Here is a 14,010-nt window from a genome sequence, read left to right on the forward strand (position 1 = left end):
TGGCAGCAGTTAATAAAAAAAGAGCCTGAGGAGATTTTCGTAATCAGGCTGTAAACTGTATTAACTTGTTAACATGGTACATCTATGAAGACACATGTCAGGTGTTTCTATGCATTCATATGCCCCCATTCTCATCTGTGTCATCAGGAAATAATCACACAGCGTGATGGGCTTTCCATTAGCTAGTTAATACTCTGTGTAGGAGGTGGTACGGGTTTATGAGTAGCGGGTCAGAGAAAAAGGAATTTATGAGTTTAGCTTATATTGCTTCATGAATATATTTGATTTATAGGAAGGGCTAGAGGCGTTTCCATCAGCGGATGTTAACATAATTCATTAACTGCTGTTTGTAGTCACTGATTGCGCACCGCAGTGAAGTTCTCACTGTACTTGCACTATGAGCTTACTCGTGCTTGAGACGGATACACTTTGACAGAGAAATCCACCACATGTGTGTAATTAACGGGTATGATTGTCAGTCCGGCCCCTGTTGTTTGTCGTCGCGCTGACAGGTAACAAATTACTCCGCCCGTCACCGGCCCCGTCCAAATCACGACATTAACCTTGACAGGATAACCATCCACGCCAGAGCTACCACCCCGACCATCAGCCTTGAAAAAGGAACCAGGCACCTGAAAAGGGGGGGAGGGGGATGGAAATGTGAGCCAAGATCAGAGTCAGGGGCCTCTGGGGTTCTTGCCCTGTTGGGCTCTGGTGTTTTTTAACCCCAAAAAAGGCCCCTTTCAATCTCTCCAATCCAACTTAATAAAGCAAATATAACCCGCCAACATGTGTGTCCAATCCCTCGTCCCTCCCATAGGGTAAACATTAGGGTGCAGGGCTGGGGGGGGGGGGGAGAGGCTACCACCCTAAAGAGCAGGAATCATGACAGGCCTCGTTTGGACCCAGAGAGATGTATATTTATGACATACTCAGAGGGAGAAAGGCGCCATTCATTCCAGGCAGAACGAGTGTTTATCCGAATGACGGACAGGACGGGACGGTGTGCTGTTTAGAAGCGAGGCGTCGCTGGATTAATGGTCCACGGTCCACCTTGAATTAAAAATGTCACGTTATAGCTGAACTCCTGCAGTCTCAAACTGCCAATCACAACGGGCTCCGGCACCGGTAACTGTGGGAGACCGGGACGGGACGGGCTGGCATCGCGGCGTGTTTGACGAGTGACGAGAGAGAGAAAGAGAGCACCCCTGGGTGAAGATTCCCAGCGTCTGTGTCTGTGTCTGTGTCTGTGTGTGTGTGTGTGTGTGTGTGTGTGTGTGTGTGTGTGCATACATGTGAAAGTTGTGTGCAGAAGAAAACTCATTAACAGCAGCTTGAGAATGAGGCTTCGTCACTTTGATTAAACAGCTGCTGTCTCAGCACCAGACACACAGACAAATGCACACACCGCTGAGCTGGCCCTCCATCTGTGCATTTATGAGTTGAGGTGGTGTGTGTGTGTGTAGCCTCTCATCTCTGTGTGTGTGTGTGTGTGTGTGTGTGTGTGTGTTGCCTCTCATCTGTGTGTTTGCACAGCCAGATAGTTTCCCCCCTCATGATGTTGTTTGCACAACAACACTTGGGTTGATATGCCAGTGAGTGATGTTAATATGGCAAATGTATGTTTGTATATATACATACGATATGTACAGTAGATATGTGTGTTTTTGGTTATTAAGGGTAGTAAGGATTTTTGCAAGGTCAGGGAACTGAAATGATGGCTATGGAGTTTGTTTTTGCCAAAAATGTGAGTGTTTGATGCTTTTCTTTGTAATACATGACCGTAAACTAAATATATTTGAGTTGGGTTTTTAAATGTTGCTTCTACAATAAGACATTTGAGTCCACTTGGGCAGTTTTAACGGTCATTTTTCACTATTTTCTGACTTTGTATTGACGAAACAATTCATTGATTGGAGGAAATAAACAGCAGATTAATTGATATTGAAAATACTTGTTAGTTGAAGTCCTAGTTCTACCAAAATGATTGGTCAAGTTTACCAGAACTTGTGAGTGTCCTGTGCTCGTACGCTCAGAGAATGCTGACAGGTCAGATATAGCTTTAGCCAGATTTTTGGAATTTTGTGCAACAGGTGTGTGTGTGTGTGTGTGTGTGTGTGTGTGTGTGTGTGTGTGTGTGTGTGTGTGTGTGTGTGTGTGTGTGTGTGTGTGTGTGTGTGTGTGTGTGTGTGTGTGTGTGTGTGTGTGTGTGTGTGTGTGTGTGTGTGTGTGTTGTTCTGGCACTGGTCCTTGAGCCCTGAGCTTAGACCTCAGGTCACAGAGGCCTCAAGACGTCGCCTTGGGGCATCACATTCGTGGGTGGGGAGAGAGAGAGAGAGAGAGAGAGAGAGAGAGAGAGAGAGAGAGAGAGAGAGAGAGAGAGAGAGAGAGAGAGAGAGAGAGAGAGAGAGAGAGAGAGAGAGAGAGAGAGAGAGAGAGAGAGAGAGAGAGAGAGAGAGAGAGAGAGAGCACATTAAGAATCCCCCTGTTTGCTATTCAAGCTAATAAACAGCAAATAAACCCGTCTTGGATTGCTGTGAAGAGCAGCAGAAGCTCACACTGATCATTTGGATACAGACTGATGGTATAGATTGTGTGTGTGTGTGTGTGTGTGTGTACGTGCTTGACTGTCATCGTCAGCCTCCTGATTGGCTCTGACGTGTATATGTGAGTTAGGTCTGTGCTTGGTTTAGTCTAAGTCCTTTATGCTTATTACTTGCCATCAGCCCGGCATGTCTGCTGTGATCACGCGGCGGTATTGAGTGACACGGCTGCAGACACGCATGTCCTGGTCACAGCCTGATCCCATTAGGCCCCATTTCCTCCTCGTTCATGCAGGAGGCGCTCTGATTGGCTGCCGTGATTGATGCCAAATGCGCGTTTGTGTCTGACCGGGGTCAAGACTTTGGAGAGTTCACTGGATTGCATTTGCCAACGATGAATCAGTCGGATCACGCTGATAAATGGCGAAACTTCAGAGCGCTCGTGTTCTTCTTTAACTTAATTATACTGAGGTGGAGGCTCTCTATTAGTGACGGTTTTAATATGTGGCTTTCATATTTCAGTTTTCCATTTAAGCTTCGTTAGAAAAATAAATACAGCTAACTGAGGAGCATTTAATTCCTTTCCCCTTTCGTTGTGAGAATTTTAAATCTTGACTTTGCACAACCTCTTTAATTCTACAATTAATTAGTCAGTTTATCAGGTACACCTTGCTAAAACTAATGCATATAAATACAAAAGTCCTGCAATAAAGCCTTCCTTCATGAAGGTTGTAATGTTTAGCTTTTGAAACTGGAGAGGTGTCGATTCAACTGTATGGTGTATATGTATGTTTTAAGAATTTTGTGTTTTGTGTCCTCTGTCTAGGACAAGATGCTGCGAGTGTTTGACCCCAGAGCCCAGCTGACACCTGTTCAGGTAAGTCCCCTAATAAAGCCCTCATACTGCCAAAACAGGGAAATCAGATCAGAAATCTATTTAAAACGCTTTAGAATTGTAACCACTGAGGTATTGGTACCAAACAGTAGAAATAAGGATATATATCGCGCAACCTCAATCCATGTGTATTTACAATTTAGGAATAGCTTTTTAATAATAACATTTATTAATGTAAGGAAAACCTATCAACCTTAGTGGCAAGTTTCTTGCCATTTTTACCTGCCAAAGACAATATTTACCCTGTTTTTGGCAGGTGGTAGGTGCTCATTTCATTCTCTGCGTCCAGCTTAGGAAACCATTTATTTAGTACGGACAAAACTTTATATTTAAGGAAAACCGTGGGGAAAAATAGTCCCCGTCCCTCCACTGCCATTTACTGCGAGTGATAAACATGTTGACAGTAACCCAGCTCACCACTAGCCACTCTCTGTGATCTCTCTTCGATTGATTTATGGATGTGCTTCAGTCGCTGCTCTCCTCTTCCCACGGTTGCCCATCCCTCACTAACTGACCATGAACCTCTCCACTCTCACCGCTCTGTCCTTTCCTCATTGGAAATCTCTCACCAGCGACAACCAGGCCTGAGCCAATAGGACTCCAACACCACCACCACCGCCGCCAGCAGCAGCAGCAGCAGCAGCAATGAGGAAGTGGAGTGTTTGCGTGTGGAGGGGAGATGAAGATGTGAGGGGAGGGCGGACGAGTGTTGTGAGAGGCCGGTCAATGGAGAGCAAATATTCTCACAGCTTTCAGTGGTGGACCTCCCAGGGTGTTTTAATTACTGAGATGCTCGGTCTGCCTTTAGGTCGGAGGAATCCTGCAAAAACACTACATCCCGGCAGCAGATTACATTTTAGACCACAGAATTACCTGGAAAGCCCGTGTGTGTATGTGTGTGTGCGTGTGTGTGCTCCCACCATGTGTTGTGTGGAATGTGTTTTTGAAACTTTGACACCTCCATGAAAGACGTACTGTTTTCAGAGGTATGTGATGTCATTGACTCTTGACAGGGAGGGAGACGGCAGTGTTTTTTCTTCATCTCCGTGGCGTCCTCAGAACTGTACGTCTACACTATACAGAGTGCGAGCACAATGCATACGCTGTCTGTGTTTGTTCAGAGTAACGTGAGCCGAGTCGGCGGGCTCCCCTGCAGTGTTTGAACCTGGATGTTTACATCAGGTGCGTCAGTGTTGGAATTTTTTTAACAATGGTTTTTAACACGCCGCTTTTTCGCCACCTGTTTGACTTTTCTCCATGGCGAAGGCTCCGCCTCTTTCTCACCCGACGTGCAATGCGGACATCAAGCTCTTCAGCAGCGCTCCACATCGCCTGAATGAATGCTGTCCTCGGTCACTTGACAAAACAAATAAAATTGCACTGAAGTTTGATGTAAATCCCCTTTTTTGCAGACCAAGGGTCTCATTAGTTTAGCGTCTCCAGTTGGAGCCCAGTGGTTACTGGTGGTGGGGATGAGCTGCTGGGACATTCCAGCCAATTCTACGGTATTTCTGACTTCATTAGATCGCTGTCAGTGGTGAGCAACAGACTGAAAGAGAGGAAACACATGCGACAAAGTCCAGATTTAAACCCAGCAATGTGTTTTAAGTTTCTCAACTCCTGGACTGCCTGTACTCTGCTCACAGCACAATTTTAAGATATTTGACTTTTACTTGAGTATTTTCGGTTCTGCGCTCGTTTTATTTAGACTACCACTTCACTACACTGCAAATATTATACTAAACTACATTCTACTGGTGTCTATAGTTACTTCTTAGACTTTTCAAATAATATAACATTTGATAACATAACGAGAGGTTGATGCTGGACTTTTACCTGTAACAGAGTATTTTTTTATATGAACTGTCCCGTGATTCCACAAAAAACAGTTTTGTACAACTTTGAATCTGTGCTGCATTTTTCCTCATCACTCCCCCAACAACAATATACCGACTTTATTAAATGAATAGAGGTAGGTAATGAGGAAACCAGTCCGTCATCACCACTTTTCATCATTCAGCAGTACACCTGGGGGTTGCTGAGAGATGTGTATTTTTTTATTTCGTATGTAACCACAATGACAGACGGGCAGAATGAAGTTATTTTTCTTTTCTGGTTTAGTTTAGTTTTTAAGCCAGCTCTCCTATTTCTACAATCTCCTTTGTCTCGGTCTTTCTCCCTCTCCTTCTGTCATTTTCGAACTCAGTCTTAAGGCAGAGCCCGCAACAAGACAAGTGGTACAACTAATAACAACATTGTCAAATGATGAATGGTCTGCGGTGTAAAAAAACGGTTGCTGTCGACCGCTGTTCCACCAGGACACAGAGAGACCATTGAGCCACGTCTGCTGGTCTCACTGCTCTCTTTCTCTCCTTCATTCCCACCCGCTCATTAATCCTTCTGGTCTCACTGCCACGGAGAGGAAGACCAAGGAGGGAGAACGCCTGAGTCAGCACGCTGTCCTCCTCTGCACCCCACACATGCTTCACCACCTCCAAACCAGAGAAGAGTTATTAGAGGGTTGCTCTTCCCTTGCTTTAGGTTTAAAGAGTGCTTAGGGCGATGAATCCTAAACGCATTAAAACACGACGAGGCAAGTCATTTGGGTGCACAGGAGAGTGTGAAGCTCTAATTTCTACACGGACCGGCAAAGCAGTGTTCAACACCATGAAACGCAACATTTCACATCGTCTCAGCGGTTACGCTGGAGATTCCTTGGTTTGTTCCTGATTCGAGGGCGCAGTTTGTTGTTGTAGATGGGATGTGATGGCAGGGAAAAGCCAACATGGCCACAAAGTAAACACAAAGGGGCGGATAAGTGTCCAAGCTATTTGGATTTGTAACCTCACTTAGAGTTCTGTTTGGCCTCTTTACATGAGAGCCAGTCAGCCGTCCTCATCAAGAAGAGCCACAAGTCTTCTCTTTTACAGGATTTCTGGGGAAGGATATCTCACAGCAGCTGCGGGGCGTTAAAGTGAAGCGTAGTAGTTATCTACATCTACATACATACTTTACCTACATGCCTCCCCCCACCCCATCCTCCCCAGGTCCCAGCCCTTGAGCCGGGACGGAGCTCATGTGCGTCCACTGTTGTCCTGGTTCCACCCGTGGCAGTGCAGTCGAGTGGGGCTGGCTCATCCCTGTGGCCAGCACTGAACTGGCTTCTCCCCTAGTCAGGTGGGGTAAATATAGGCCCTAATTACAGCCTTGCCCTTGCCGTATTTATGGGAAATAGGACGGTGCAGGGTAATTAAGGTCTTGGACAGGAGGAGCAGTGTATGCTGCATCTGTAATCAGTGCAAGTGTGTGTGTGTGTGTGTGTGTGTGTGTGTGTGTATGTGTGTGTATGTGTATGCATGTGCGCGAGCCTGCAGGCGGTTGTATTTAGATAGTTGGCACAGAAAGAGAGTGTGTCCCCGTACATGTGGCATCCTGTCCCACCACTGAAGAGTAGATTGAATTTCAGATTTTAGTTTTGTTTGTTTATTTCCCAGTCTGTCCATTAATATATATATTGATATAAATCACACACAAAGCAAGCACAGAATCATCAAGCACCAAAGATAAACATTATATGTAAGCTGTTTTTTTTGTTGCTATTCTGGGTTCTGCCCTCCTGGCCATAACTCCCTACACAGGCCTCTTGTTTTTAGATGAGTTTCTTTCCCGTCTCCATGTAGTTAGAGGCCTCCGCCCTGCTTTCCTGTACTGAGCCTCGACCAGCACACAGAGAGAGAAGAAAGACCTGATCCTTATGGGACACGTGCCTCATTGGGCATTTGTGTTTCCCCCTTTTCTCCCGTGTTATTGCATCTTTTGATCTATCCCCAACGGCCGTGTATTTGCCGAGTGTGGGGTTCTATATGCGAGTGTGTGTGTGTCTGTCTGTGTATACCATGTGTGCTTCAAATTACAGGGCTGAAAATACCCCTCATAGTTTCGGGCCGGTGCTGGCCGTAGAGCCGTCGATCTGCGGTCTCTGGAAGAGGAGGGAGACGGGAAAAAGGGAATAGTTTGCTGGACTCGGGGGCCAGATTCCTCTTTTTCAGCTCGAGCTTCTGCTGCTTTGGGTGAAATTAGAGAGGAGCAGGGGCTGGAATGGGTTTGGGCTCGTTGGGCTGGGCCAAGGAAAAGCACAGCGGTTTCACTGCTAGAGGTGGCTGAGAGCAGCCATTCATACCATCTTTTATATCCTGCCATAAATTACACAGTCTGCACTCACTGGTAGGTGTGTGTGTGTGTGTGTGTGTGTGTGTGTGTGTGTCTCTCTCTATATTTCTCATTACTGGCAAAATGAACTTTGTTTATACATCTGTGTTATCCATGTGTCTTTGAATTCTTATGATTGGAAAAGAGAGGGCCCTGAAGGAGAAGCACGCAGGGAGATGATGTGAAGAAAGTGGAAGAACTTCATTTTAGTGTGTTTGCCTCTTTAATCGACTGCTTTTATTGTATTTCCCCTTCTCCTGTGTTCACTTGTGTATCTCTGTGTACAAGAAATGGAGGAATACACTGAACTGAACGGCTTGTAGTATGTTTTCTTCTACTTGACAAGTGCTGCTGTCCAATAGATGTCAGCTGTGATATCTGCACTAAAGCCACATCGATATATTGGGAGCAGATTTTATTAGCTGATATTTGGTTATCACAGATTGGTAAATTTTTTCATTTACCATGTTTTAAGGCTGCATTTTATGTATATTTTACTGAAAAATTGCCTAATTTAAGTTAAGATGTTTTCATTTTACTTTCTTAGATATATATATATATATATTATTATTATGAAAAATAATTAAATTTGAGCAAAGTTTGTTAAAACTATCAATTTTATGTTTACTGTTGCGTTTTCTTTAAAGGAGCTGTATTTAATATTTAACATTTAATAATATTCTGTATCAAAACTACCCAATTTTCTTTAAAAGTCTGTGATACAATTATTGGGTTATGTTTAAGAAAATATTTTTATATTTTCATTGTTTTCCAACATGGGTTGTGCTCTAATCTGTATGGATTGCTAACTAATTCATTGTTTACTATAAACCAGTAATTGGAGACTAATTGGTTAATAGACATTTTATAGAGTAATTGACTTTACTTGAAATAATAATACACAGATTAGTTGAATAATATTTGGCTGCAGGCCTTTAAATAAGCAGTCTGTTGGCTTTGAGCCACCGGTTGGGGAGGATAAGCTCAAAGACTCATTCATCCTTCAGTGTCGAAAAGAGTATCGTATAAAATATTTTAGTTATTTAAAAAATGTTGATACAGATGTGGAAATTCCACCCTCAGTCCACCAAAACGGTTCACTATTCTATTGTACCAACAAGTTATTCTTTCTCACATAATGTCAACGCTTGCCAGAGAATGAGATTTTAATATTTCCCGCAGAATGAAACTTGTTTAGAGTTTGGCGAATGTTTAGTACTAACACCATAGCGATAGAGTCAACATTATGAAATGTGAAATATAAGAGCCGGGGGGGCTCATTCCAGGAATATGTTACAGCCTTACTCAATGCTGAGCTCCACATTCCAACTGCACAAGCTGCATAATTCTACCTTAAACCGAGCCAAAAATGCTTCTGTGTTTAAGAAACTATTCATATATACAGCCAACATATCCCATCATGCTTGTTGGCTGGAACGAGACCCTCCGTGATAACCTGTGATTTAATGTCCAGTCTCTCTCACTGCTGCCCTGTTTCTGCTCGTGTAGTGTGGCTGAATAATATGTGTTTAACATCAATTTCTCTTTTCCAAATGTAAACATGACACAGCAGAAATAAACTTCTGTACACACAGCGGCATTCTCCTCAAAACATTTCATCTCCCCGGTGAATAGAGGACGGCAGGAAGCGCACAATTTAAAAAAAAAAATAATAATATTCACATGAACACATTTTTTGACAATGATCTCTTCATAGCAACACCGCGATGCACTCACTCTGTCCCCTGCTTGTGGAAATCTCAGGTCTTGTTAAAAATAGACACACGATTACACCTGGCGGGAAATATGCCTTTTAATTGTGCAAAGGTCAAGCTGCCAATTAGCAGGTTGAACCCCACCTAACCGTTGTAATCCCTTTGACCTTTCACCTTCTCATTGCTCATATCAATGTAGTTCTATGTCACCTCTTATTAGTCAGAGCTTGGCTTGACATCTTGGCCTCCGTTATGCTGCATGCAAATGCAATAATCATGACTTAAAATACCAATAGGAGTTCATTTCTTTTTATCCTATCTTTTTCTGCCCTCTCTCCCCTCATTGTCTCACTCATAGGGCTTGCCTTGTTCCCAAAAGTCCCTCTGCATGGTGCATTGTGCCTGCATCTTTCTCCATCTGACCCTGGGTTCAGGACTTGGTAATAGCCAGTGGTTAACTCAGCCCAGATGTTGTGATCTCCCCCTCCCCCTCCTTTTCCTTCTGTCTTTCTTCTCCTCTCGCACCATATTTCAGCTCCCTGTGATACTGGCTGCCCCTCTGCCAGTGTTCATTACAGTTTTGAATGCTTCTGGCAGAGCTGAGAGCAGTCTTTCCTAATGAGGGAACAGGACTTTAGCTGTCCTGGACAGCTGGGCAAAAACAGTGGCACAAAATCTGGATATTCCATTAGCGCGGTGGATGGAGTCCGTCTCAAATACGACTGATACGTCAATGCTCAGTTTTTATGGCTTAACTCCCGTATGTGCTTATTTTCACTGTAAACCAGGAGATAATCCTGCGTCGGGTTTGGTTTTTGATGTCATGTTTGAATTACGTCTTGTGTGCGTGGGTGTAAACAGAGGGATGAGTTAATGAATGTTGGTCGGGCTGGTTGCTGGAAAATGAGCTGAAGGGGTCAAGAAGTGCACAGTTGAAAGAGACGTGGATGAGTTTTGAAGTTTGAAGGGTTTTAGCTGCTTTAGCAAATCAACAGGGTTTTTTTTGTGTGGGTGTGTGTGTGTGTGCGCTCTGGAGGTAGCGCTGGAAGAATTTCTTTGGAGGAAAAAGGGGTAAGACTGGGTGCCAGCTGGCAGCGACGGAGCTCTTTGCTCACATGTGTGTGTTGTTTGGGGAGCGGGGGCCTCATTAGTGTGCTGGCTGCTCTAGGACTCGGCTAATTACTGCCCTACGCACACATGTGGGTGACACCTGGAGCCAGAAAATTGATGACGATTAGCTGCTTTTGCTGCGTCCTGAGAGTGAAGAGTCCTTTAGTGATCAGTGCCTCCTTTAGATGCCAGTCACAGCTGGGAGAAGAAAGGTTCATCATGAAATAATCATTACTACTTGGGGAGATCAGTTCAGATGGGACACTTTTTTTTCCGCTTTTTGTCACCCCTTTTGAATTGGAGAAAAGAAACGTCTTGATTGAGTTAATATAAGAAATGAATCACAACATTAGCATCTCGCAGCTCACATGTGACTCAGTTTGACCTTCACTTTTCAGGATCTTCAATGTGGCTTTAATCAACCCTCTGCTCTGTTCCCATCATCCATTTTATTTTAAACACGCAAATTGTTGCTCTGTCTTTGCTTTAAAGTTGGCTTAAGCCTGCCGCTCCGAGAGGTATTACAAGAGCAGGGAGAAGTCGGGTTTTCAGAACAGCAAATGTGTGAATGGGCTTGTTGTTAATTGTGTCTATCCTGTGTTGTTTTGCAAGTGATCATTTTACTGTGGTTTTGTTTAAGTGTGTGGTTTGATGGCATGCAAGTAGCTGAAGGCATATGTTTGTCCTGTGAGGGTACAGCTCGAGTGTGAATGTGCGCATCAGGCCTCCGTCAGTCATCGGGCAGCTTGACAGATCTTTACTTTGAATCAGACCGGACAGCGTAGCAGAACCTGTCAGACTGTCGGATATAAATCCACGTACAGTAGACAGAGTGAGAACCAGACACAGCTGAGACCAACCTCAGAGAGCCCCCGAGGGAAATAAAGCGCAGCGTGTGCTCGATCCGAGGCTAGGCTAGCTGACCTTAGCTCGACCAAACGCCGGTGCTCTTTCCATCATCCTCCATGTGTTCGCTGAATCGTACCGGTGGTTCGCTAAGAGGTCAGACAGGGCTGCTGCATAACGAGAGGTGAGAGTTTTTAGACAGACAGCCTGACGATTTCATGTTGTGCTTTTCTCAGTTAGATAGCTAACTGGGGACCATGCTCCCACTGAAAAATCGCATATCTTAGCTTTCGCTAAGACACAGCCAAGTTGCATATCGTCGACATTTATTACTGTAAATCACTTTATTGGGTTTATGTCACCTGGTATTTGATTTGGTCTACACGTAATTGTATTTGTAGGAGTTTCTGTTATTTCAGCAGTCTTCTGTAATTATTAGAAACAGTTTTAATCCAATTCTTTACACTATGTTGGATGTAAAAATAAGACTGGGTAATTACAGATAATTGCCAAAATAACAGAACGGATCAGACTCAAAAACAGCAAAGTGGTATTTCACCAAAGTGTCGCCATAAATCATTGGTGACATGAAAACATTGTTGATACGATTATCATATTAAACACTTAAGCACAATTTAACATGGGATGCATCTTGACTATTTTTTCCATATTACATAATCTCAATGAGTTGATCAAATAAGACTCCTCATTCAGTTGTGATCAGTGTTAATTTACTTGCATGTGACTCAACCTCGTGTTTTTATGAACCGAAGTAAAAACAGTTTTTTTTAAAGGGGAGTGTCTCGAGCTGTTCAGTGCCGTCGATGACCCGCTCTATCCCCTGAGCCACAGCTGCACACCTGCATCGGTGCTGAATGTTTTCCCCTCTATGTTCACTGTTTCTGTGAGAGCATAGGGGCCCTAGAATCTGGCTCACACATGTCTTCATGAATGCCACATCCTTTTCCAACAAGAAAGCCAACTTGTGTCATCTTTTACTAATTGAGCTTCTTAAGACAACAGGTTGTGCTACAGTTTGCGGGTTCATGCGAGAGCTAAATAGTTCTCCCTGAGTGAAGCTGGGAGTGTTCGGGTAAAGTCAGCGCCGGGCGGCCTTCTCTGCCGGAGATCGAGCCGTTTTGTTGGCACAGTGAAGATGAGGTGATCAATCAAGCTGTCAGTCAGCTGCCCCGTGCTCTGCTGCTGCACATAGAGAATACACTGCAATCATACCTAGTGTTTAAAATATATAAGACTCGGCATTCGTTAGCATGCTACTCACTTGATCCCGTTGCACATGCATGTCACTTTAGGCCAACACCTGCTGCTGTAATTATAATCGCATTAAACTTGTTTTTCCTCCATTCGTTGCAGAGTTCTGCTTCGATATGAATGAGTCCTCAAGTCCTTGAAGTGGATGCAGGAAAGTTCCAATATCGCACTTTGACTACAGCAAACAAATAGTAGATTAAGGGAAGATTGTAAAACAAAAAGAATAGCCTCCAGTATTTACACAGGGCGAAGGGCTCCGTGATTACACACAAATTACGCGAACACATGTGCCTCCCGAGCGAATCCCGTTGTGCACGATTCATGCTTCTCTGCAAACGCGTGGGGGTGCTTTGAAGATGTGAAGCTTCTGTGAAGTGGTTTCAAGGGAGGGCGCAAAGTCAGCCGGCTGTATCCGTCGCAGCTATGAAAGAGCCGTAAATGACAACAGGCACTGGAGGGCCCGGGCCAGGCCACGGGGCTCGAGAGGCTTCGTGGTGTCTCCGACAGTGTGGGTATGATTAGCTGTGTGTTGTGTGCTCCCGCTCTTCAGAACCATCGCAGAGAATCCTCTCTTTGTCTCTACGGAGCAGGTCTGGCGTGCAGATTCTCGGCTGCATCATTCTCATCATCCTCTTGTCACACAGCGCCCTTTACTGTCCTATGGATCTCTGTTTGGGATTTAAAGGACCACGACCACTAAGTGCATCTCTAGAATATTCATCGCTTGAACCTCAACCGCCATAACCATCAAAAAACTCCAGAGATCACCAAACATGCACTTGAAAATCTCTCCTGGCTCTCTTGTGCGCCTTTTGGACCGAAACGCACATTCAGGCAAATTCAGTGGTCCCGTTAATCCTGTTAGTTCCAGGAACCGACCAGCTCTGTATGATGCTCTGATCCAAGACCAGCCTCTATGACCTCGGCTAGTTTTCCCAGATAGAGGCCCCTGCCAGTAGGCACAGTGCAGGAGGGGCCAGTCCCCCCACAGTGTGGTGTCATTGGGTCCAATCGGTTGTCCCCCCCCCAGCCCCCCAAAGTGGGGCGACCACAGCCTCAACTGGCACTGTAGGCCTGGCTGAATTCCTGACTGTGGCCACACGGCCCAATTAGCACCGTGGCTCAATAATCACAGCCTTCCTACCACTTCAGTGTTTCATTTCACTTAGCAGGGCAGTTAAACTGATTTGTACGCTTAGCCTGCACCAAGAAAATCACAACGCAGGTCTGCCTCACTGCAGCCAGAACCTAGTGAGGAGGACTCGGATATAAGTTTGGAAAACACATTTCCGGCATCTCGATGTTTGATTCATGACTCTCCCAATAATATTAAACAATAGTTTAGTTTGCCCCTTTTTTACGCCAGATAAGATTACTTCTCCAACACTAAATTGCACAGTTTCATAATGTGTTTATTGGC

General features: G+C 44.6%; 1 protein-coding gene across 2 annotated transcripts in view; it reads left to right on the top strand.

Annotated features, from left to right (window-relative positions):
* Nucleotides 1-14,010, top strand: part of coro7 (coronin 7) — a 94,128-nt gene that overhangs the window by 4,885 nt on the left and 75,233 nt on the right. For both annotated transcript variants that reach the window (XM_079177518.1, XM_079177519.1), the window contains exon 7: nt 3,370-3,420. In XM_079177518.1, coding sequence (XP_079033644.1) covers nt 3,370-3,420 — 51 coding nt within the window. The remainder of the gene's footprint in view (nt 1-3,369; nt 3,421-14,010) is intronic.

The sequence above is a fragment of the Pholis gunnellus genome (genome assembly GCF_910591455.1).
Source record: "Pholis gunnellus genome assembly, chromosome: 17".
Classification (NCBI taxonomy): domain Eukaryota; kingdom Metazoa; phylum Chordata; class Actinopteri; order Perciformes; family Pholidae; genus Pholis; species Pholis gunnellus.